The sequence below is a fragment of the Globicephala melas genome, chromosome 18 (genome assembly GCF_963455315.2).
Source record: "Globicephala melas chromosome 18, mGloMel1.2, whole genome shotgun sequence".
NCBI lineage: Eukaryota > Metazoa > Chordata > Mammalia > Artiodactyla > Delphinidae > Globicephala > Globicephala melas.
The window spans coordinates 30,017,068-30,043,112 of NC_083331.1; the positions used below are offsets into that span (position 1 = coordinate 30,017,068).

The 26,045-nt window shown below is 34.2% G+C and overlaps 1 protein-coding gene across 3 annotated transcripts in view; it reads left to right on the plus strand.

Moving 5' to 3' along the window:
* The window catches only part of PCDH17 (protocadherin 17), a 110,931-nt gene extending 96,185 nt beyond the window's left edge, over window positions 1-14,746 (plus strand). For all 3 annotated transcript variants that reach the window (XM_060287943.1, XM_030830354.2, XM_060287944.1), the window contains one exon: window positions 5,734-14,746. In XM_060287943.1, the coding sequence (XP_060143926.1) occupies window positions 5,734-6,416 (683 nt within the window). In that variant the 3' untranslated portion in view covers window positions 6,417-14,746. The remainder of the gene's footprint in view (window positions 1-5,733) is intronic.
* The last annotated feature ends 11,299 nt before the right edge of the window (window positions 14,747-26,045 follow it).

The following is a 26,045-nucleotide window of genomic DNA, read 5'->3' on the forward strand; positions in this document are numbered from 1 at the left end:
ATTGAAAGTGAAATTTTTACCCCCTCATAGTCAGATAGTGTGAAATCAGAAGGTTTAATTTTAACTAATATGCTAGTAAATGAGACATAGAAATCAAAAATGGAAATAATTTGAATGAATATAGATTGTTAAAGTGCCATTTATATGGAATGACTCACCCTATCATCATAACAAGTGTAAGGGGTTTATAGGATGGTAAAGGGAAGTAAGTGAATAATCATTAACATTACCAAAAAAAGAGAGAACTGTATGTGGTAGAAAACTGTCAGTTTGCAGGATATTATGAATTATGTCAATTTACTGAAGAAACATTTTATTAAAGGTTTGTTGGACTGTATTCTGATGAGATTTCTATTTTAGTATTGGTGTTTTTTCTCTGATATGTTAGAATATATTTGGATTAGTTGTAATTTGCTGTGCTCATAGAGAAGTGTGTGTACATGTGTAAAATTGTGTGTGTGTGTTTGTGTGCACTGAAGAGAGAAAAAGGCAGTGAAGCAAGCTGTGGTTACAACATTAAAAACTTTCAGTAGAAAACTGGTGTACACGAACTGTCAGTCTAAGGTCCTGGCTTGCCATTGTTTACTGGTAGATAATCTGTGATGGGCGTCAACTTTAAGTTTTGTAGAGTTAATCTCCAGAACATTTGGGCCAGCCATAAATATAGATGGGTGCCAGCTCTCTGCTTTCCCAGACAGCTAATTAGGTGTTATGAAAGCTTACACTGGTGAAAGAAGGTAAAGTAGAAATACAAAAGAAAAGTGAGAACAAATAAAAAATGAACTTCATTTATAGAGCTCTCAACTTGGAAACAACTCCAATTTTAAGGTGCTGTTAGAAACAGGAGCAACCACCACACTAACAGAAGAGCACTATTCCTATTTAAAGCTATTTACAGAGCTGAAATAAAACCATTTTGTTGACAGTCGTAAAGCACAGAAAACTCTCAAATAGCCTTCCCCACAACCACAACAATTTAGAACTTCCTCACTGATGTTCTGATTAATGGATTTTGGTTTTCAGATTTCTACGACCCAGACGTTTATTTCTTCATTATAAAAATTAAATCAGATGCATATCTGAAACTCTTATTCTAGAAATAATAAGCATGTTTTCAGATGTACAGATATGTGGACTCTGGAGGAAACAGGCAATGAAACTAAGGGGAGGAAATCCTTTTATGTTTTCTAATATTTCCCTAAGTGTTAACAAATTAGTTGCTAAGTATCTCTCTTTGGGTTATGTGGTATAATGCTTTGAAGACGGGGAAAATAAGCTTATCTTTTGATTTGTGATAAATTCCTTCCTGAGAGTGAAACAGATTGTAGTAAAGAGATAGATTTACTCTAAAGAAATTTCATGACGTGGCTCCTTGAACTGTGTTTCTTCTGCAGTGAACAGTTCTGAGTCACAACACGCAAGGGTTTTCTCCTGACTTTTCCCAAAATAACTATGTTCAATAGAGGCCCCTTAATCTTTGTTAATCTTTGATGGTTTAAATAGTGTTTTGACTTCAAATTTTAATCTTCTACATTGTAATTATTGGCACCTCTTACCCATCTTGAAATGGCTGTGTACTCTTCATGATGTAGTGACATTACAAGGTTAAAATCACATTGTGGACATTAAGTTCTGGTAACCTTTGTGGAAGACCACTAAAATACAATAATTTGGGAACAGATAATTTAATGTTTTACCTAAATATTTTCTTCCTCATATATATGTAACTTTCACAATGCCTGTTCCTTTGAAGGTATATTTTGGCAAAAAATGTTTGCTTGCCTAATATCTTTAAGTTATTAAACAGTTTAATCTAGGTTAAAAAAGAGAGAGAGAGCTTTCAGATTTGTTGGCTAATATGAATTTGCAGATTTCATACATCTTTATGTCTAAATCAACTTGAATTATATAAAATTCTAAAATCAGTAGTCAAGTTGTTTAACCAGTCAGAGGTTTCACACTCATAGTTGAAGGGCATAGGGAAAGATTAAAAGGTTGTTTACTGGTGATTTTAAATAAAAAGATTTATACATACATGTAAATTATATACAAGGTTTTATATTTATAAATATATTTATATATATGTTTTATATATCTCTGCTATCCTTTATATTACAAATATATAACTTTCCTGTGTGTTTTATTCATTCATCTGTATTTCTCTTATGGTAGTTACTGATTTTTAATTTTCAGGAATGCATTGGACATGCATTTAAGTTTTCAAATTTTGTTTGGACTATTTCCTGGAGAAAGCTCAATTTTATTACACATGCAAATAAAGATCTATACGTGTGTGTGTGTGTGTGTGTGTGTGTGTGTATGTGTGTGCATGTATAGTTTATGGTGGCAGCTGAACTGCAAGTACTTACAGTAATTTAAGTGATTATATCTTTTGAAAAAGATCATATAAATTAAGATGCAAAATTGAACTAATTAAGATGACTGTGTTTATATCCCTCCCCTTGGGAGCTTTTATAATAGTCAGAAGTGACTATAGTAGTATAGAAAATGATTCTTAATGTTAAACAAGTATTTAAATTTCTGATTGTCACATGATCCTTCAGGGAATTTTACACTTAAAAGATTAGACACTGTAAACTTTCTCTATATACAGAACTGCCCAGATTTCTAGCTGTCGGACTTCAGAGTTGTTTTCACTTTGCAATATAAATATGTTTATCTCTCAGTTTCTCTCATCTATATATCATTTGGATTATCCCATCTTTCTTGGCAAGGGGTGCATTCTGTGAAAGGGTTATTATATTATACTAAGGAAAGGACAAAAATGAGGGTAAATAATTTCTTTGTAATCCCAGATTGGTCCAGAAGAAAAAATGAATCTTGGATCAAGCGTCTCTAAATTTGTTTTCTGTCCAGGATCCCTAAATTTGTTTTTTGATACAAATATGTAATCTATGCAAATAGTGGCTGTCTGTATAATTTGCTTCTTTTTCATTTTTATAGTTCATAATTCAACATATCTGTTTCGGGATTCGTTTTCCCTAAGGTACAGAAAGAAGCTATTATCTACCTTTATAGTCCTAGGGCTTGAGAAAATCCTCCACACTATTATTCTTTATTATACACACTTAGTTTATTGAGTGGATTTTTAAAAATATAATAGAAGGTGCGCATAGCAGAAATCCTCCCAATACGACTCCCCTTCCTTTAAGCCCCTCCTCCCTCCATCCTTCCCTCTCTCCTCTCACTTTGGTTTCCTTCTCGCCTCTCTTTTTCTTTCATTTTTTCCATTTTGTCTACTTTTTTGGTCTAGCTAGTAATTCATTATGTACTACCTATGTCTCTTTTATGTGTCTACCTAGTCATCTATTTATTTATGTCACTTCAGAAATAATTCTACTCTCTCAAAAATTCTTATTTGACCCTTGGCAGTTATAGTTCATTTTATGTTCTTAGTTTCTGCAGCTTGTACAGAAGGGTCCATTTGATTTTCTTCACTGTCTGTGAAATGCTGCTGTCAAAATTACAGTCTAATGACAAGGTGAACAGCATATAATGTGTCATAATCAGTACTCAAAATTTGCTCCCTAGGATGTGACATGAAGTCAAGTAAAAAAAAGCTGCAGAGTTTCAGTAGTGAAGTGCAAACAATAATTTTATGTTGATGGTTTCAAATTCAAGGTCAATTTACACTTTTATAAATCTGCATTATTCTGTCCTGTTCACTCTATTCTTAAATTCATATTGAATTCATTCAAAGCTGGGCTATCAAAATTGCTGAAATTGAGACCAGTCAATATTGAAAAATAAAATTATGTTAGTGTCTTTCAAAGAGAGTGTATGAGTTGTAAATGAAGTTTTTAAAAATCACAAATCTAAAAGATACAAAAATATTAGCAAGTGAAATAGATAGTAAAGTTTTCTACTGTATTTTTGAAGGATAAGATTAGTTGAATGAAATGATATGTATTTCTTTTTTCTAACACTTACTGACACAGGCATAATATTGAAGATTCACTTTCAGAATAGGTAATGAAAACAGATACCTGATATTAAACTTTTCTGATATCCTGTTGTTTAAATTCTGCTCTACTTTAAATCTGCACAGGGAGGCTTCTAGAAAATTTTAAATGCCTAGATTTTTTTGCTTCTGTTTGTGTCCATCTGTCTGACAACCTTTCAAATCATAGATAGTATTTGAGTCTGTGTGTAGATAGTTCAGTTTGAGACTACATTTCAGCATTCTTGCCTGCATTACATAATAAACTTAACATATTTTATTCACTCCTAGGTAAATATATGTTTAAAAGTAAGACAAAATTAAAATAGAGACAAGCCACGTAGATACTTCTTTTTAACATTTCAAGTGTGAATAATGATACATGCTATGAAATACCACAGAATTTTTGTTCTGTCAAAACACCATTTTGATTATTTTCTAAAAGAGTTTAGTTTCATAGGAAATTATTTTATCCTAAAACCTTTTGAGATAATTAAGGTGTGGTTTATTTTTTTTCTTTTTGTATAAGGAATTTTTTGTGTGTTTTAAGTACAGACTCAGATTTTGTATATGACTTTGAAAAGTAACTGTATAAATTTATCAGCACTATTAAATTTGCTGCTTTTTCCCTTGCACACAGGACACTATACATTATGGAGATCCTCTCGCATCAATTAAATGGCAATCCCAAGTGTTCCCAAATGAGTAGGGAATTCTATTCCCATCACATAGAGTTAAACTGTAAATATCCTCTCCTGAAAAAAAGGTCCCTAATTTAAAAAGGATCATTAAACATAAGGAAAATAATGATTTGTAGATGAAAGGGACAACTGGGAAGATATAGTTCAAAGTTATCTTTTAAAATATTGAGTTCATGGACATATGCAGCTGTTGTCATAATGAAGGAATTTTCTTTCATATTTTCTTGTTCAGCATCTTTGAAATAGTGATCGTTAAACAGTACTTTATTTAGATTATCTACATGCTTATCACAAAAGAGAGAAGCAAAAATTCTCACAGAAATCATTATCATTTAGAATTGAAATCATGATTTGTCATTCATTCTGAACTATATCTGTTTACAAAATACATTTTCACCTACTTACACCAAAAACAAAAAGCTGAAGTGAAGAAAACTGATTACATGATCCATACGCAAATCTACAATAGCAATGTGCACTTTTTGACAAGCTTATTCATAACACGTTCAGATAGAAAATTCCATTTGCTACTCTTCAGTAGGAAAAGCAGGCTTTTAAAGGAAAACCTTATTTCATGACTGTCACCAAAATAACAATTACAAGCAAAATAGGGATAAAACATAAAAAAAAATAGCAGCTTAGGACTTTTTATGGAAGTTTGTGATTCAGTTTTTGCACTGTTATTTGATTTCAAAAATTAAACCTGGTAATCCTTTTTGAAGTTCCCTGTTTCCAGGATGGGTTATACAGAACAAAGACTAACTGATATCCCCAGGAGATTAGTTTACAGTGATATTCTACTCTACTGAGAATGATTCTCCAGTGGCCACTTTTACTTCTTCCCAGGCTATGGAAATTTGTTAATACCTAGAGAATAGACTTAAATAAAACCGTTGTCTCAACCAGCAGGTTTATGCAACCATCCTGAAACGTTTTAATTATTGTTTTCTTTTCCTTTTTAATTTAGAGATCAGAGGTCAAGCAAACCCAGGGAGAGCTGATCGCAGCCTTTGTAGAACTGTAAAGGCATCCCTAATGATTGGATTTGCTGTCCTCTCTTTTGTTTTGCAGAACCAGAAGAGTGTGTTAATTGCACAGATGAATGCCGAGTGCTTGGTCATTCTGACAGGTGTTGGATGCCACAGTTCCCTGCAACCAATCAGGCTGAAAACGCAGATTACCGCACAAATCTCTTTGTACCCACAGTTGAAGCTAATGTTGAGACTGAGACTTACGAAACTGTGAATCCCACTGGGAAAAAGACTTTTTGTACATTTGGAAAAGACAAGCGAGAGCACACGATTCTCATTGCCAATGTGAAACCTTATTTAAAAGCCAAACGTGCCCTGAGCCCTCTCCTCCAAGAGGTCCCCTCAGCATCAAGCAGCCCAACCAAGGCATGCATCGAGCCTTGCACCTCAACGAAAGGCTCCCTGGATGGTTGCGAAGCAAAGCCAGGGGCTCTGGCCGAGGCGAGCAGCCAGTACTTGCCCACTGACAGTCAGTATCTGTCCCCCAGCAAGCAACCGAGAGACCCTCCCTTCCTGGCTTCTGAGCAGATGGCAAGGGTCTTCGCCGATGTGCATTCGAGAGCCAGCCGGGATTCCAGAGAGATGGGCGCTGTCCTGGAGCAGCTTGACCACTCTAACAGAGATCTGGCCAGAGAGCCGGTGGATGCAGAGGAAGTCGTGAGAGAAATCGACAAGCTTCTGCAGGACTGCCGGGGAAATGACCCTGTGGCTGTGAGAAAGTGAAAAAAAAAAAAAAAAAAGCATTGGCATTTTCTTGTCTCTTCTGTTGATTTAAAAATGACCCCTCCTGGTGAAAACCCCATTTTACAGGGATAAAGAAAGACCGATGCTGCTTTAAGGCTTTTAGTGAACATCTGAAGTGCCCACAAGTATGTTCTTTTCACTGCTGTTTCTTTTTCAGAAATAACAATGGCTTTGTTTTGACCAAACTTGTATTAGGACAGAATTAACGATGTTCAAAGAGGAAGAAAAACAGAGAAGAAAAAAGAGAGAAGAAAAAGGAGGATGAGGAGGCAAGTTACCTTGTGACTATCTGTTAGGAAGGTATGCAGTGTGAGAATGGAAGCTTTTTCTCATTGCTCTAAGACTGTCCTCCGTGATTTATTCTGACGTAACTGTTTACCTATAAACCCCATACAAAGCAGGGTCATAATTTGTGATCTGTGGTAGAATTTCTAGCAGTCACCACAGGCTTCTACTGAAAGTCCTGAAACGACCTTGCAGTAGTCCAAGCTACACCAAACATTAACACATATTTGTGGTAAACATTTCTGTATAAAGTTACCTGCCACGCATAGAAACACAGAAAACATTCCATAACATTAGTCAAAAAAAATTAAAAACTGAGTCATTTGTAAAACACCTCATATCGTATAAAAGTTCAATGTAAAAAGGTATAGTCCATTTTGTCCTGCACACACGTAGACTAATTCACTTCATGAAAGGAGAAGAAAATTTAAAGGTTTAAAATGCCTCTTTAGCATTTTAGTGTCCAACAAATGTATAAATAATGATGGATATGTTTTAAATTTGACCTAGAAATGTTCTGAAAAATAGTTACCATTGAGTAATGATATTCAGAGACAATTAACATGAATGATATGTTTTATTCATTTGTGGACACTAAAATAGCTCAGGAACGCGAAAACGTCTTAGACATACACAAATCACACGACCATTTAAATGTGCAAATGTAAGAAGATTCAATGTGTTTACATCAAATGACATATTTTTATTGATTTATTGCAGATTCAGTGCATATGAGCCAAATTGTTGAGTGTATAAGAGCTATATTGTGTATTTTATTAAATTAATATATAGTTGTGTTGCAAAAATATTTGGGCTTATATTGTAAATGGCAAGTGTTGCCTTGGTAGCTGTCGAACTCTATGAGTTTTGTTTTTTCCTGCTTCCATTTCCCCATGGAGTGTTGGAAGCAGTGCCTCAGAGCAAAGTCTCTTGTTTAATGTAGAGTCTACCAAGTACTACAGTACATAATCTGTTCAAAATGTGTTTGAGTGAGCTGATGGAGCTAACTGAAAGGTCAAAAAATACATCTGTCAGTCATGGTTATGTACAAGTCCTTCATGGAAGCTTTTATTAAAGTCATGCTAAATTACAAGAATTACATTTGTACCAATACCTGAAACTTCTTCATGTTTTTTCAATAGCATACAGCTGCTGCCTATGTAGATATCATATTGTTGATTGGTTCTCAAAAGTATCTTAAGTGGTTCAAGATGTGTGTCCCCATTATATTTCAAAACCATGCAAAATGCTTTAATGCATGTGTGGTACCACCACTGGTTACTTTGTGTAGTGTTTTACAAGAGGTCTGGGTCTTAACAAAAAGTTTGCCTTTTTTTCCGCGCTCTTCTGCCTCTTTTTATTGGTGTCCCTTGAGAACAATACACCATCTATTCCTTCATTTTCTTGCACCTTTCCTTGTGACATTTAGCGTGTTTCAAACTTACTTCCATATGAGGCTAGGAAACCTCAAATTTCAGGAATTGGGAAAAATAAAATTAGCACTTGCTGAAGTAGCAGTAGATGGGAAAATGCCTTGATTGACATTTTCCTTCAGCGTTTAAAAATTTTTGCATTTTACAGCTTCATGACAAACAGTTTCCAGCCCATACCTTAGAAAATGTGGTGCTGAGTTAAATAAAGGTTGTTTGTGCACGGGAGCAGAAAAATGCATTATTTGCAAACTGGTGGAGAATTCTGTGCCTTCTTTCCTGGCCACCAAGCCAGTGTAGAAACAACATAAATGTCATAAAATCCTTATATTAAAAATAAAAACAAAAGCAAAAACAAACACTGAAGTGAATTCAGCTTTGTAATTTTAAACCTCGAAAAATCCAACTGAACATATTTCCATCAAATACTGTCAAGATTTTAGACTGTACCTCGTTTGCAAAACTGCTTTGAAAGGGAAGAATGGACAACTCCCATCAGCCTTATTCTCTTGAGAACTGTATTTGGTTCCCAGTAACAGCCTTTCCAAAGCTCTACTCTTGGTTTTTATTATTTGTAAATGTTTAAGTCAGAAAAGAAGGGATCTTGTACATGTGAAACCTAATTGACTCTCTATATTTTGGACAATTTATGTATATGAAATGTGTTGTCTCTATTATATGATGTTATTTTTTGCCAGGAGACTACAGGTTGATTTAGCTTGATAGCTGAAATTTGATGGAAAACTGATTTCCATTTAGTCTTACCAAGTGTTGCCTCTCTCTTACTAGACAGATAGCCAAGTAGTAAAATCTAAGGCAGTATATAAATGAAATCAACAAAGAGAGTAGGATTTATTTTTAAAATGTTCTTAATGCTGAGTAACCAGTTGTTCAATTTATTATATGTGTCTGAAGACATTAAAACACTATCAGATTTTAAGAATTGGTTGTGCCAATGTGTGAGGGATTACCTTTAGGCTCTCTGTCACCAGTGATTTACTAGTGTTAGCTGTTTAACACATTATATGTATTTAGTAGTGATTATTTATTTACAAGTTGGTGGTAATTCAGCAGTCAGGACGCTAAGCTTTTATAGTTGAGTTGAGGGAATCTTGCTTTTATTCATTTGGCTGGCAACTGCCTTTACCACAGACCTCTGGTGCTCAGCTTCCTTGGAAGTCTACGATACCAAAATTACCCCTTTGGGGAGCAACTTGCTCTAAGGGGTGATGCATGATCAAACAGTGATATTTCAAGGTGTTTTTATCACAATTCAGAATGTGAAAAAATTATCTTAATTCACATCTTCCAATTACTAACCCCTCATAAAAATCCCACACATTCAAAAGGAATAATAATATTGAATACTTTGTCTTTTAGGTCCTTAAATAACTGAAGTTAAGCACAGAAAAAGGATTTATAGAAATTTTCATAAGAAAGTTAAAGTTCTAAAAACTGTTTACTGATGAACTAAAAACACAATATCAGTAACAAAACAATTTTTTCATTAAATGTTGATGAAAAATATTTTCATCAAAATTAAAAGTAGTGAGAATCAGTTAGTTATACCTATACCAAAGTGAACATTAAAGAGACATATCATGCAATTTCAAAGAATGCTTTCACATTATTTCTTAACCTGACATACTTATCCTTACTGCAGGCAATATGCAAATATTGGCTCACTACTCCATAAATTAATTGAATTCTGGTTTGGAAAATTGACTTGTTTTGTTTTTCAAAATTAGCTGAGATCTTGTAAAACATGACTTCCTTTTAAAGGATCTAGGTACTGCTCAATTTAAAATATGACACCATAAAAAAAGTCATGTAGTAATAGAGCAGTATGCTTTATTACCACCAGGTTAAAAGCTGTTTGTTGCCTAATGGACTAGAAGTTGCTGAGGTCAACAAGTAGACTGAGGTTTGGCATAATATATGCCCACTCATTACTGCCTAATTATACTCTTTTGACAACACAGAGCATTTATCGGAGCACTAATTCAAATGAGAGTTTTGGCTATCAAGATGTGTTGATTCGAAACATAATTGAATGAGACCTGAATAAAGTCTGACTTTCCTGGCCCCAGTGTTTTGCAGGTTGGCTATTCCCATTTATCAGCCCCATCACTCCATAAGGTTCTTAGCTGCACCAAGTGATTGGTGAACAAGAATAACAACAACAAAGCAGCATACATTGTATGGATTTATCTCAACGCTATTGTTTAAGGGCTGTGTTTAATGTGACCTATCTGGAAAATGAGGACTCCGAATAAAAAGCTATTACTAATAGTGGTGTTGCCTTCCCTTGAATTCATTAATACACTGCGTACTTCAGGGACCCTGATCATAATTATTTTGGAAAGCAACTGTGGCATCACAACTGTTTGTGCTCTAGTTCTTTATTTGCCAGTAAAATAAACTTTTGGAAAAATTTATTTAACAATATTGTCACTAGGTCCTCAGTGGGAATGGGTTACCTGGCTTTCAGATAGCTTAGATAAGTTGGTTAGTCAGATAATTACCATGGAGTCATAGCCTAATGATACTAGTGGCTTTTCATATTTATGATTAGTTTGAAGATAATTTGGTTCAAGACCCTAAAGGACTTCAGAAAAATAATTTTTATAAGACCTCTCATAAGCTTACATGACTAATGAAACCACATATTTATAAATGGCATTTTAAAGTAAGTACATGTTTATTGTGGCATCTTAAAATAATAAGCCTCTCTTTCTACCCATTCAACAAATGTTTATTGAATTCCTACTGTGTATTTTCCCTGGGCTATTATGCCCAGGAGTAAACAGTAAACAAGGAATGGTGCCTGGGTCACAGTCTGGAGGGAGAAACAAAGAGGTAAGTTCTAATACACATTACTCTTGCTTGTTTGCATTTTCCTTCAGCTACTCCACACATCCCATATCTCTGCCATATCACACTCAGTGAGCGGCATCTCCTAAATTACAAACCAACATAATATTCTGTCCCTGTCGATCTGACCTTTTTTCTTTTAATTTTACTTTTCTTCTGATAATATAAATTAAATCAAGAAGAGTGCATTGCTTTTCCATATTTAAGAAGATCTTTATGGTCTAGACTTATTGGGGTATACTAAATGGCTTATCTATTCTTTATTTTGCTCATTTATTTGTTAACATGTCTTTCTTTTTCATTGAGCACCACTGAGGTGTCAGGTGGCGTTCAAGGATCTCAAGGGAAAAAGAACTAAGCCAATTACATTTTATCCTCAGAGAATTTATAGGTTGTGCTTAGGTGATATATGCTAACATAGAAATTGACCTTATATTGTCTGGATACTGTTACCTTTTTATAACAAAAATAATTTAACTTTTAAGAAGAGAAAAACCATATGCCTACCATGACATTCATTGCTTTCAAGTGTGAGAGTCAAACAAGCTGTTAATTGACTCACCTGAACCATCTGACCAGGGCTGAGAGATTAGGGAGTCATGCAAATGAACAACCCTACCTGGCCAGGCTGCAATAAGGACGAAGTCATGAGTGGAACATGTATCACAGGCTTACTCCATGTCAGTGAGCTATTAAATCCCCTCAAATTATGGTATTTTTTAAAATAGATATGCTCAAAAATACAATTATTTGACAATCACAGAGAACAACCATTTGTAGGATATGAAGAGAACAAATTCTTAAACATCACTATAGAGAAATAGATATAGAAATAGAAATAGATCATTAAGTTGATGGACCATCTTCAAACTCTTCATTAGATCCTTTTGGAGATGGTTGCACATGGTTCACCAAGGAAATATATCATTTTCTGTTCATGTTAGACATTAATAATGCTGGATAATCCACTATACACTAGAGATTAAATTCTCAATATTTATAAAAGAGGGTGCAACTTCTTTCATTATTCCCCCTTTTTAATATTTCAGAAAGTTATCAAAAAGTAACTTAGTTTTTTCAAACTATTTTAGATGTTAATGAGTATCTTATGTACAAAGTTTGATTAAAGGAGGGAAAATTTTAGTGAGATTTTACAAATTTTGTATCACACAGGCTGACCTCCCCCATTAGACAGAATAAGTGTTCTATTTTTGGTCTTACAAATGAAACATTTCACTTTGAGATGAACAACTTATAAGTGATCTATAGCATTCTAATGAACTATATTTTGATTGTGATATATATTTCAAAATCTAGTTTCCTGAAGTTACAATACTCAGTCAAATTACTTCATAATACTTTTCAAAGATTGTCAAAAAACAAACAACCAAGTTTGGAACCCTCTTTTTGTTCAACTTACACAGATTATCATATTTTGTATAAAATATTGGTGTTCAACACTGCTTATATAAAAATTGTTCTTATTTCCCTAAGGGTTTATAGCATCAGGCAGGCCAAATAAAAGAATAATTACACAAGCCTAAATTAATACTGCTAAATTCTGTTTATAGAGAATTTTCCAATTCCCAGAGAACTTTCACAAATTTACAAGGCATTACAGAATTAAGGATTCTGAAGCTCAAAGAGGTCAATGGACTTTTATCCAAGGGCAATGAGCTTGGAAGCCTTAAGCCCACACTTGAACTTAATGACCAGTTCTTCTATTTGTTCCAGATTTTGTAAATTCTGCAATCTTGCCCTATCTAATATTTTGCCTCTCTAATATCTTAAATTTATCATTCCTAAAACATTAAATTATGCCAGTAATGTGCCTTCCCCTTTAAATTGACTGCCACATCATATAATTTAGATCCCCTCTATGTTAATAGTTCATAACAACATTGAATAATTTGAAAATAGAGAATAGGGATTGTAGTCTCCAAGTAAAGAAAAATACATCACAAGAATTGAGCCTCTCTTAAGATTGTCCTCAATTTTTTACTGTCATTTATAAAAATGTTTCACAGCATTGATGGTATGATCTCCAAAATATTCTGAAACAATATTATGGAAGATTTGTTTTTCCATTAACTTGGTATATTCTCACCTAGAAGAAATCCATAGACTTTATTTAATTCCTTTATATTATGAAATTTTGCATATATTAAATCAATAAGATTATTAATTGGCTTCTTAGAAATAATTACATAAACTCTAATAATATTGAAAGGACATTTAAATATTACATTCATATATATATGGATTCATATGCATACATAGAGGCATGAGAGTCAAATCATTTCAAAAGCCAGTATCACAAAATAAAAGAATTTGAGTAGTAACAATGTGGCTAAGGGATGAAAAACATGTTGTTTTATTTATGACTTACCTCATCCTCATTTGATACCACTGTCATCTTCAATGATCTGATGAAAAAGAGAGATAGCAATTGCTATCATTTTCAGGCTGGTTAATCAAAAATGAAGTGTTCTGGGGCTTCCCTGGTGGCGCAGTAGTTGGGAGTCCACCTGCCGATGCAGGGGACACGGGTTCGTGCCCCGGTCTGGGAGGATCCCACGTGCCGTGGAGCGGCTGGGCCTGTGAGCCATGGCCGCTGGGCCTGCGCGTCCGGAGCCTGTGCTCCACAGCGGGAGAGACCATAGCAGTGAGAGGTCCGCGAAACCCCCTCCAAAAAAAGTGAAGTGTTCTGCTTCTTCCTGAATTTTGCTTACTCATACATTTTTAAATATCTTTATTTTCAATATACAGAAAACCGACTTGACTTTCAAGAGGTCCAGAAATAAATTTTAATGTACCTTTAGCACTATTTTATGTTTTGAAAATTTAAATTCAAATAGATGATATGAGATATTCATTCATTCATTTTATTGATCAGCTGAATATCTCAACACTATCTCTTTAGCAATATTAAATCATATTTTGATATTATTCCTCCTTACTTTTGCAGTTGGAAGACAATGTCTTCAATATAATAATTTGCTTTGACGGAAGATTTTTGAATTTTTATTTTATTCTTTCCATTATAAATCAGATATATATATATCTTTATAGCATTAATTTTTATAATATTATCTACTGACTTGCACGTGACTAGTCTCTTTATTCTAATCTTAATTTCATAATTTTATCTCAACGTCAACTATTATATAGTCTTTCTCATCTATTTGTTTTTCCATTAGATATGTTCATATAGATATAAGTATTTTCCATATGTCTTCATATTTATGGATCAATTATGGAGGTAGTGATGTTTCACCCAATAGTCTCATCAAAATGTTCAAACTGCTTTTATTAACCTATAGGAAAATTAGCTATTTTTTAGGTGTAACCTACATGGAGTGTTAAAATTGACAAAATGCATAATAGAATATAACAGTATAAACAGTGGTAAATAAGTTAGGATGCAGGGTCTTAGTTAAAATCTTTATGCAAGAGTGCCTAGCTACTTCATTGAAAGGTTGAAAAAGTGAAAGTGAATTATCTTACTCTATTATTAGTAATTCCTATGTGTTAAAAAATTCTCATTTTAAAATCTCATCCTGTGAAATGTTTGGCTTTGACTGAAGATAAGAAAAGACCCTTACTTCTGAGATGTGCTTATGATTTCTCAATCTGCCTTTTTTCCCCAAACACCTTGAAAATTCAACTATTGTACGTATTTTATCATTTCTTTCATTTTGGATAACTACTAAAATTTAATCTGTGTTCATAATGCAAAGGAGAAAAAGAAATAAATGAATGGGTCAAAAGTAGCCTCTCTGGTGGTTTTCCTTCCCGAGAATGTGACATTTCAATTCAATTCAACATTAATTTATGGAGCATGTATAGTGTTTTTGAATACAATGGAGCATACAGATATTAACAAAATGCAGTCCCTGTCTCTATAGAATTTAAAGTATATTGGGAAATGAAGTTATTTACACAAACACAGTTTGTAGTTGGTACTATGAAAGAAGTACAAGTTGCAGTGGGTAAAAAATGAGAGTGACAGAGAGAGAGAGCAAGTACTTTCAGCAGAGGAAATGAGAGGTGGGGAGGGAATCAGTAACAGCTTCTTGGAGAAGGCAGCATTTGAATTGAGCATTTAAGGTGGGACAGGATTTTGGCAGTGGAGATGTACAGGAAATGTGTTCTGGAAGGAGAGAGAGGCAGTGTGTGCAAATATATTTAAATAAAGTCAAATTATTTTCTGATTAGAAAGCTAGAAAGGATTGGGAAGGTGGGTTAGGTCAAGATGGGGATTGTACTGAATGCTGAGTTTATGACGTGTCATGTGAATTTCTATTCCAAGGAGGAAGAAACTTGAGGATACCTGAATTAGGCTCACCAGCTGGGAGAGCTCTGTGAAAGGCTTGCCAAGCCGAATGTGAATTCAGGAAAATAACACTAGGACAGCTTGCTGCTGCCTGGTGATCCATTCTTTATAAGATGCTGCCTAATAGCACCTTGTTCTTGGGTCGGGTCCAACCATCTAGGGGCAATGCCAACTTTGCCAAATCTTGCAATTCTCAGCTTCAAGCCCTCAGCAGAGTATTTATGTGTATGTTTCCAACTTCCCAGAAATAATTCTTCCTTTGAAATCTGTAATCATGTTTGAAGCTTTAGGAAGCAAAGAGAGACAAAAGAGAAAGGCGAAGACCAAGAGCATAGATGATTTTCATCCCATGGAAGAGTGGCTTTTTAACATTCCCAGATTTTCCAGTCTAGTATCTGTGTGAATTCTGTTAGGCAGAACAATTCTATTTCTAAATATTTCTGTCTGAGTCCACTCATCCAGGGCCCTCCAGGCTGATATAGGTGTGCTATCTTAATGCTTCTATAATATTCCATTCCTATCAGAGAGGAGCTTTAAATTATTGATTATTTAGGCACTGAAATAAGGAATAATGGCCTTAGATTAGTGGTTCCCAACTGGGAGCAGTTGTGCCCCACAGGGATATTTGGCAGTATATAGAGGCAATTTGGGTTGTTAAGAGGTGGGGGAGTTGGCTTGCTACTGGCATCTGTAGCAACTAAACATCCTGCAGTGCACAATACAGTGCTTCCCCCAACTAACAAAGATTTATTTTGTCAAAAATATCACTAATGTCCAGGTTGAGAAATTCTGCCTTAGAAAGGAGGTGTTTAGGAAAAGAGCAGTGAACAATATTAGGTTTAGGGTAATGGACATTGACTATTAAATGGATTGACATGTTTTCTTCCTGAGTTTTGAGAGGAGTTCTGGAAATTCTCCTAAATTACTTATCATAAGGACTTATTTCCAATTTCTTGTGCGTATATTCTGCTCTGGAGATTGCCAGGACAGTATCTCTTGCAGCTGGGAGTATTATCTCATACTCTAATCAGTACCAGTAACACATATATTGGAAGAATCTCCATGGAATGGAAAGGTGTTGCTTGGGATGGCTGTTTACTCCTCCTGAAGCAGTTGAAAGCTGATTTCCTAAGAAGGGAAGGTAAAACAAAATTCCCTAGCTGTAAAGGAGGGAAGAGTCTGCCTCTGGGACTATCTCAAAGGTCTGGTCTACTGCTGCCTTAGAGATCAAATGATATGATCAATTTATCTTTCAACCTCAAGTCACCTGTCCTTAACGTGTATGTGAAATCTGTCTCTCCCATGACATTGGGACTTTGTGGGGCCAGGTATAAAAAAATGTTTTGGTGGTAGGAGGTGTCAGATCAAGGAATGGTAATGTTTAAACAGAAGCTAGGTGACCATAAATATGTCCGGATGCTGTAGAATGAATGCCTCTATTGATTTCTTAGGCATCTTCCTACCTGAATCTTTCAGAGTAATATGTGGAATGCCAAAAAATTTCAGATTGACTTTCGAAATGAGGTGAGGGGAAGGTGAGTGCAAATGGTTTCTTAAAAGTTTTATTTCTCTTGACACATATTCTGTTTTACCATCTGTAAGGCAGGGTGGGCGGTTCCAATGCACATTTTATGAATTTGAACTTAAAATGACTCTGGTTTAAAAATAATAATGGTAATGTGTTAAAAGGGTGACAGGAACTCCAGTGGCAAAGTTAAAAGTCTGAACATTGACAGGATAATTAATATAAACAGCAGTTACCATAGCCAATCCACATTTGAGATTTTATTTGGTACAACTTGGCTAAATACGCACTAAGTGTGTTAAAACTAAAGTTAGTATACACTGTAGTGAATGCTGGTGTTACTAACAGGCCAGGAACATGTTGAAAAGCACTCGAGGGGTGGAAGTGAAAACCATAGCCTCAGCCTCTGAGGTGTTCTTTCCAGGGAGACTCAGTCACCCTCCAGCACATACAGAAACTTGCTGGGTTTTATTTATGCTGGAATCTTTCTATATTAAAAAGCAATATAATCACTGAAATACCACTACTGTTCAAGTTAATTTACTTTCTAATGGTTTATTTGCATAGTGGAATTTGCATTTTATTTCACAGCAAACGTTATGACTCCACCTGCCCTATTTTAGATGAAACACAAAAACAAGAGAGAAATAGAAACAGTTAAAGAAAATAATGACAATAAGAAACTTCTCGTCCACCCATCCTCACTTAACAATACCGAACCCAGCAGTCTGGAGAGCATGAAAGACCCCGAAGCTTTCCACCCTCATGACTAGTGCACTGACTTTCTGTTTCGATCTTCTCTCTTCCTTTGTCTTTACAGTGCTTGCAGTTCAATAAAGGTAATTTCCACAGGTGATATTGAGCCCTACAAAGTTCATCGTGAGGGTATATTCATTTTGGGAACTGTAGAAGACAAGTGAGACATAGAATGTCTTATCAACCTTCAACATCACTCCTGCTTATCTGACTGTTATTGGCCTCAGACAGATGGGGGTGCTAATTGCAGATCACAACCTAATGTAACAAAGCACTGCTTTCTGACCTCCTTCTGTGATCAAGAGCATGAAACTTGGCGATATACTTTCCTTTTTCATTGAAGCACATGCATTTTCTTTGGGGGCTTCAAGGTTCAAATCCTAGGGTGACAGCTGCCATTTTAAAGGTGACTCATTACAGTCATTTAGAGAGTCCCCTAACAGATGGATAGGACTTTGTTTCCCAGGAAACACTGACAGGTTACAAGTTGTAACAGTTTTTAATAATTTCAACCAACTTATACACATCTGTCAATCACCCTATTTGGTAAAGTTAATAATGCAGTAATCTGAGGGTGACAAAGTGATGGGTTTTTAGAAACAATTTATTCCATAACATTTTTACATAAAGAAAAGAAAGTGTAGGTCAGATAAATTTGAAAGTTTATTTTTTACCCATAGGAAAAGACTCCTTTTACTTTCAATAATAAATTTCATATTTAGGTTACTATTCAGAAGAATTCATAGATGCTTCATATAAAAAGCATTAGGGACAAAACTATGAAAATATAAAGAAAAATTTTAAGCACAGTTAAGCAGTCATTTTTCTCTTTGAAAACTTTTATAATTACATAATAAAGTTTCCTAAATAAATTAAATTGCAAGTATTTCCATTTACAAAGTCACAGAGAGGAAGTATAGTGGTTAAAAGTCATAGACTCTTACCTCAGAGCTATAACTCTCACCTACCACCCTCTAGCAATGTGGCCTTATGTCATGAGTGGGCAAACTATGGCCTTTGGATCAAATCCAACCCCCAGCTTATTTTTGTAAATAAATATTTATTGGAAGCCAGCCACACTATAATTTATATGTCTATGGCTGTTTTCTAGTACAACAGTAGAGTTGAGTAGTTGGGACAAAACTGTATGTTTTGTACACAAAGTAAAACAAAATATTTACTATCTGGCTCTTTACAGAGGAAATTTGTGTTGTATAACTACTATATACTTCAGTTTTTCCATCTGTAAAATGTGTGCAAGAGTAACTTCTAAAGTAATTGTAAGGAATAAATGAAATAAGACATAAAAAGCTTAGAAGCATTTTGGACACATAGAAAACTCTCAATGAATGCTATCCATTACTGCAAATGGACTCATCTGAGCAATACAAATCTATCTACACAAAACCACAATACATCATTTCAAAATCTTGTTGAAGGTCATTGTCAGACAGAAAATTCTAAGCACAACAAAGCACAACAAAACAATGATAACAAAACAGTTCAAAGGTTTACTCAGTTTATTGTAGTTTCCCAGTCATCACCAACAACTGTTCCTTGCACATTAATAGCTAATAAGTCATTTAAGCACTTACCACTATTTTACCAGAAACTGGGGTGCCTTTACCTTGTTTGCTGCTAGCTTGTAGAAGTATGTAATCCATGGTCAAATGCTTCTCAGTAAAGTTAAACAAGTGGCAGCTGGCACCATACAGCTCTGTTATAATGAAAACATGAGGTGGCTGCCATTACACAGTCCTGCACTAATGAGAACAGTAGGAGTCTAGCATTACAATGGTCTAATGAAAACAGGAAATGGCTGACATTAAATTGGTATAATAAAAACAGGGGGTGGCTAGCATTACACTGGTGGAATAAATAAATTAAGAGATGTCAGACCTCCCCAATCTCATCTCTGTTATATATGATCACAGTACCCACAATTTAGACTAGATCCATTCAAAGTCAACCAGTGTTGGATAAAAACAAGATTTTTTCATACTGTGCTTCAAGTTTCTTTTATTTCAATTTGTGTTTCCCTTAGGCCAAAGCAAGCATGCTGTAAAATAACAATATAATTTACACTAAACTCTTTTTTCCCCCCTTAATTCAAAAAAAATAAAACAACATTATTTCCAACTCCAGAAGAAGATTGGCTGGAATAAGAGCCAGCAATTCAAAAAGAGTTTCTAATTTGGTCCTTGCCTTTTCCTCTACTTTCTCTGTTAAGTATCCAATGGTGACTAAATATTCAGAGTGGCATAAAACAAACTAAAAAGGAACACAAAAAGGAAATAAAATGCCTCAGAGAAAAAAATTAAGCATAAAATCAATCATTTAACTAATGGACTTTTTTCTCTGAACAAAAGATCAACGTTTCTCATATATTGGTTTTATTTTTAAAATTAGTATAGATAGAAGACTTTTGTGTATACTTCTCAGACAATAAATTTACAAGAATATTATGTTTTATTGTAACTCACAGGGCCAGCTGTATCTTATTCACCGTGGTCTTTTTTTTTTTTTACATCTTCACTGGAGTATAATTGCTTTACAATGGTGTGTTAATTTCTGCTTTATAACAAAGTGAATCAGTTATACATATACATATGTTCCCATATCTCTTCCCTCTTGCATCTCCCTCCCTCCCACCCTCCCTATCCCACCCCTCTAGGTGGTCACAAAGCACCAAGCTGGTCTCCCTGTGCTATGCGGCTGCTTCCCACTAGTTATCTATTTTACGTTTTGTAGTGTATATATGTCCATGCCACTCTCTCGGTTTGTCACAGCTTACCCTTCCCCCAGCTTACCCTTCCCCCTCCCCATATCCTCAAGTCCATTCTCTAGTAGGTCTGTGTCTTTATCTCTGTCTTATCCCTGGGTTCTTCATGACACTTTTTTTTCTTAAATTCCATATATATGTGTTAGCATACGGTATTTGTCTTTCTCTTTCTGACTTACTTCACTCTGTACGACAGACTCTAGTCTAGCTGAAAACAGCGCAAGTTGGCACAGTTCAAGGTCAAGGTCAGTACATTAATCCTATCACTCAGTAGCTCCAGCTCCCATTTAAAAAAACAAAAAACCTACATCAGTAACTTTATTATTTTTACATTAAAAATTTATTTATTTATTTATTTACAAATGACTTCAAACAAGAACAATGCTAAAACTACTTCCATGGATAGGGTCATGTTTCTGAAGGCTTATATACACTGACAGCTTTATTTTTCCAACGTAGAAAACAAACAAGAACATTCTGGTGAGGTCGCCAGATGATAAAACAGCAGTATGATTCAAATATGGTGAAAATACTGATAATCAAATAAAACTTTTTAATCCAGTTTTACACACTGACATTTAATTTTTTGTGCTCCACAGTTTTTATTAGTCTTCTCTAAGATGATTGAATTAGCTTAATGAACAAATCCACATTCATGAATACATTTCTGTCTAATATATACTAAAGAAGAAAGTAAGTGGAAGGGGAAAATAATCTTATGCTACTCCTATCACATTTTTACATTTGTGTAAGATTAAATCTCTCTTCTTGAGTGTGCTTTCTTAAGAAATGACCAAAATTGAGATTATTAAATTTTAAATAAGGAATCATGGACAAAAAGTCAATTAAAATTCCTTATTCATTTTTTTTCAAAGAGGTAGAATTTATTAGCCTAAAAGAAGTGATTTCTCTTACATGCTTAAAGCCAGAATTAAATCTATGATGTGCTGAACGCTAATATATATGTTACACAAAATGTGTTGCTGGGCTTGTATGGGATTCACAGACATGGCTTAATCGAGACACAAAGTGATGTGTGCCGTGCATTCAAAATTAGCATCTGGCCCAGGGCCACTCAATTTGGCATACTAAGAACTGATTCTATCCTCTGCCAAGTTTCTGCAGGGACTAGACTCACTGAATTCTGAATCACAGCCTCTAATTTTCCCTTCAACAGACTCTTTTTGAATTGTGGGACCAGAGAAACTTGCAAGTGAACATAAAAATTAAATGTGAAATATAGAACTCTCCAAAGAAAAATATTCTTCATAAAAGATGGATATAGAACATGAAATATTTCCAATTAATCACTTGTAATGTGGACCACTTACTAGCCAGCTCACCCTCCATTCAATGTATTTGTTTCTTACACAAACAGAGAGCACTCTATAGGCTGCCCCTTCTGCCAAACTCTAAAGAAATTCTTGAGAGCTTATGAATTTGGCATATCATGAATTTACTTGACAGGTCTCATCATATAGTAGGCCGTATTTTTATTAGCCAACTTTGTGGAAGAAATGGCACTTTGCCCTAATATCAAACTAACCAATTCTGTCATGGTTGACATCTTTATTACATTATTAAATACATCAGTCAATACCAGCTGGTGTAATTGAGTCTTGTTATGTAACTCAGATAGTTGTTAAAACTATGGATCTTTTATCAAAGTCAAGTCAACATGCAGAAAAGGCTATTGTTGTAATGGAATTTTAGAAAAAATATGTATCATTATTGCAAGTATTTCCGATTTAAAATAGTGAATTGACCTTTCCTTGGATTATGCTCAGAATCATCTGTAATTGTGTTCCACTGAAAGCACTGTGTTAAACATTTGATTATAGTGATTTTAGCTTTGTGCAGCATATGTAATCCATGAAACCAAGCACCTGGAAATTACAGGGGGAATCACAAATGTCTGAAGTGGCAACTGTGAGAAGAACTTGAAAAGACATGCTTAGAATTGAAAAGGGGGAGAGGGTAAAAACAATTGGGGAAGAACAATTTATTAGAAGAAAAAGAAATCACTCTATATTTTGAATTCTTAAAAAAAAAAAGCTCCAAAGAAAGCTCAATAAGTTTTCTTAGAGGTCAATAAAATTATTTTTAAATGAGTAGAAAAGATGCTAAAGGAGAGAAAATTAAAGGAAAAAAATTGTAAGTATTTAGCTTCCTTTCAAAGCTCATTAAAACAGCTTTTAATGCCTATCTAAAATAGTGGCATAGGATTAAATTAAATTTCCACAGGCAAAGTTAGCATTATTTTTTTTTTAAATCAGTATCTATTCTGGATAAAGCAACTTAATTTCTAATTTCCCCTAAATCCTGAAACCTAACACCTGTTCTATTGTGTTTTTCATAAGAAAGTAAAATATTCTTATATCTTATCCAGAAAGAACAAAATTCCCATGAGAAATTTCTTGTATTTTTAGCATATCTGAACTTTCAGGATTCCACAGGAAGAAATCTTGGTAATAGCCCACACTGGAGCAATTTATATGTGACTCATTTTAAATAAAAATGAAATGTTAAATGAAAGATTCTTTAACCCAAATATAAAATGTAATATAACCATGAAATTTCAATAGCATTAAAAAAGTATATCAAGTATAAAAAAAACCCTGAAAATTTAAAATATAATTTATGTTTAAGAGATACACATATTTTTAGTAATACTTTTATCCAATAAAAGTAGTCCTTTTAATTTCATTTAACACCAAATTGTCCTTAAAAAAAAAAGTCTCAATGTACACGTGCCTACAAGGCCAGCCCCAAGATTTTTAAAAAATGACCACCTAAGAAAACAAATAGTCCCATAAATATTCCTCTTTAATTCTTAAAGTGCTCTCATCTCCACCAACCAGAAAACATTTAGGTATTATTGAACACTGGGGGAGGGGAGTAGAGGGGGTGTCAGAATAAAATCAGAGCTCCACACCTTACCAGACAAAAACAGACCCTGCATGTTATTGCACTTTTAAATATCCGCAATAAATTCAACTGAATACTTTGACAACCTAAGAGTCATATACTATCTCTTATACTATCTCAAAACCATATACTATCTCTTATTAAACATTACATTTTTTTGCTCTTTTCCTTTACTTCATTTCAGTATCTTGGCTTAGGTGTTTCTCAGGAAACTATGCCGCTTCAATTCTCGTTACTGTTTCATTTCAGAGATCTCAATAAATTTGACATGCAGTTCATAACTTAATATTAAGTACTTGAGAACTTAATGTATCTACATGTGGAAGATCAGTTGGGGGTATAGATGGTACCTGGATCTCCCAGTGAATAGTCTATGTCCATGTTCAGAACATCAACAAAGCAGTGGTATAAAATTAAAAATAAGCTTTAAAATGATTGACATATTTGATATTTTTAAAGAATCGAATTGATTATGGGGATAATAAAATAAGTACTGGATCTTACAAATATGTTCTGTTTTCATAATATGTTTATTTTGAAATGTATATGGAGTGCAATATTTAATTTTATATGACAATTCCATATAATACTTATTTCTATCTATCTATCATCTATTTATCTATATCCTATTGGTTCTCTTTCTCTAGAGAACCCTAACTAATGCAAGTGGTGTACCATAATATTGTCAGTGCTTGGAGCCAATTTGCTTAATGATAGGTTTCGTTTAAGACAGTCAAGGACCGTGTTGAGAAATGTAGCCTGAATTAATTTCATGCCCAAGGCATGTATAAGTTGCTTCTCCCAAATGTCTTCATCAAAAGGGTTGCCACAGAAAATAATAACTACCTCGCTATTCTCGAGGTTAAGTAGAAGTCTGTACAGTGAACAAAGGGATAAAGAAATTGGTGGGAAGAATGGAGTTCTAGCAAATGCCCCCAAAATTGTGACTGGTTTAGAAAAATATACTGATAGGAAATTTTATACTAGAATGACTGATTGCTGTCAAAATTATCATCAGCCCCAGAATGATTTCTTGGCAAGTATGGTATAGAGAAAGATTTCTCAATATCTCCTTGGAGCACCTCTACTTCCTTAAAGGAAAACATATCCAAAAGTCCTCAGTTATTAACAAATTGTTTGCATTATTATGTTAGTTAACTGTGTACAAAATTAAATATAAACTAAATATGAATTCCGTACATTGATCATTTTTAACTGAAAAAAAAAGTACAAATTACATACAAACAGGGATACAAATCCTATATAATTCAAATTAACCACAATTAAGATGTTAAGTGATTGTGTTTTGTTGAAACTAAATTGCTGCTAGAAACATGAGTATGAACATGGCACAACGCTCTGTTTGGGGACTGACTGCAGGTGGTTGCAAGTTTGGCATCGTTAAATTCCCGTGCATCTTATAATGACACAAATCTCCCACCAGTTATCTCTTTTTGACTTTTTATAAAACATTCATTAGTATACATACCCTGATGTCTTTTGAATGAATGCTTCATTTACATATTAGTTCTGTCTCTATTCTTTTCTCTTTAGCCTACTACAATAAATTGTTGATAGGTCTTAGTTTAATAACTAAAATTTTCTATGATTTTAAAAATGAAAGCTTATACTTTGAAAGCTCTGGTAGAAAATGTTGTGGCACTCAAGGATATGTCTGCATATTTCAAAGAACATATGGGCCCCACTTGAGAGAAACTATTATAGAAGAATATTTTATTGTGGTCATTTATTATCCTGGGATTTTTTTTTTGTCCAAAATATTTTTTTCCTTATCTCGTTCCCCATATTTTTTTCTCCAGAATGTAAGCATTAAATTGTGAGATGCATCAGGATGCACCATAGAAATACCATGAGACATATGATCTGGCTTCAGAAATGTATTTGATTTTATGACTCTAAATAAGTGTCTGCCCTTATCCACAGCTGAGTTGAAAAAAAGCAAATCAATGCCATCCAGGGAACCTCCACAACATGAGATCATGGTTAGGTGGAGTGATAATCTTCCAAATGAAGAAAGGTCAATGAGATAAGGCACTGCTTAACAAGTCTTTAAATTTCTCCATTTTGGCAAAGTTCCCAGCAAGGAAGCAAGAAGTGGCATTGAAGTGTCTCATTCTCACCTTGATGAGCCCTTAAACTGTAATTTACTGTTGCTCTCAATTACTATACATTCCACAAGTGTTTACTATTTTTGACTTACAGCGGCCTCACAGTCAAATGATGATGAATAAACATAATGAAGTGTTCTGTTTTAACAGAAATCTAGTGCTAAAGCAAAATAAGATATTTAGACTTATATATATCATATAGACTTATATTTAGACTGAATGACTCCCACTTGAAGTTTTAATAAACTGCTGAAACAATATGCTAAAACTAGAGTGAAAGAATTATTCCACGAAGACAGATATTTTTCCGAGGTAATAAGTGATTTCCTTCACAAAGAAGTGATAATTTGGTTTGTTTTCCCAATGTGTTATTTGTATTAATTATCTAGATTCTAGGTCTTCATATTACCAAGAAACTTGGTAACTAGCAATGAATTAAAATGTCTTCAGTATGGCAAGCTTTGCCCAATTACACTTTAATTGAAAGTACTTTTTCTTAAGTTATGTCATATGTGCCACATATGTCTCATGATACGTGTGTGTGTGTGTATATATATATATAT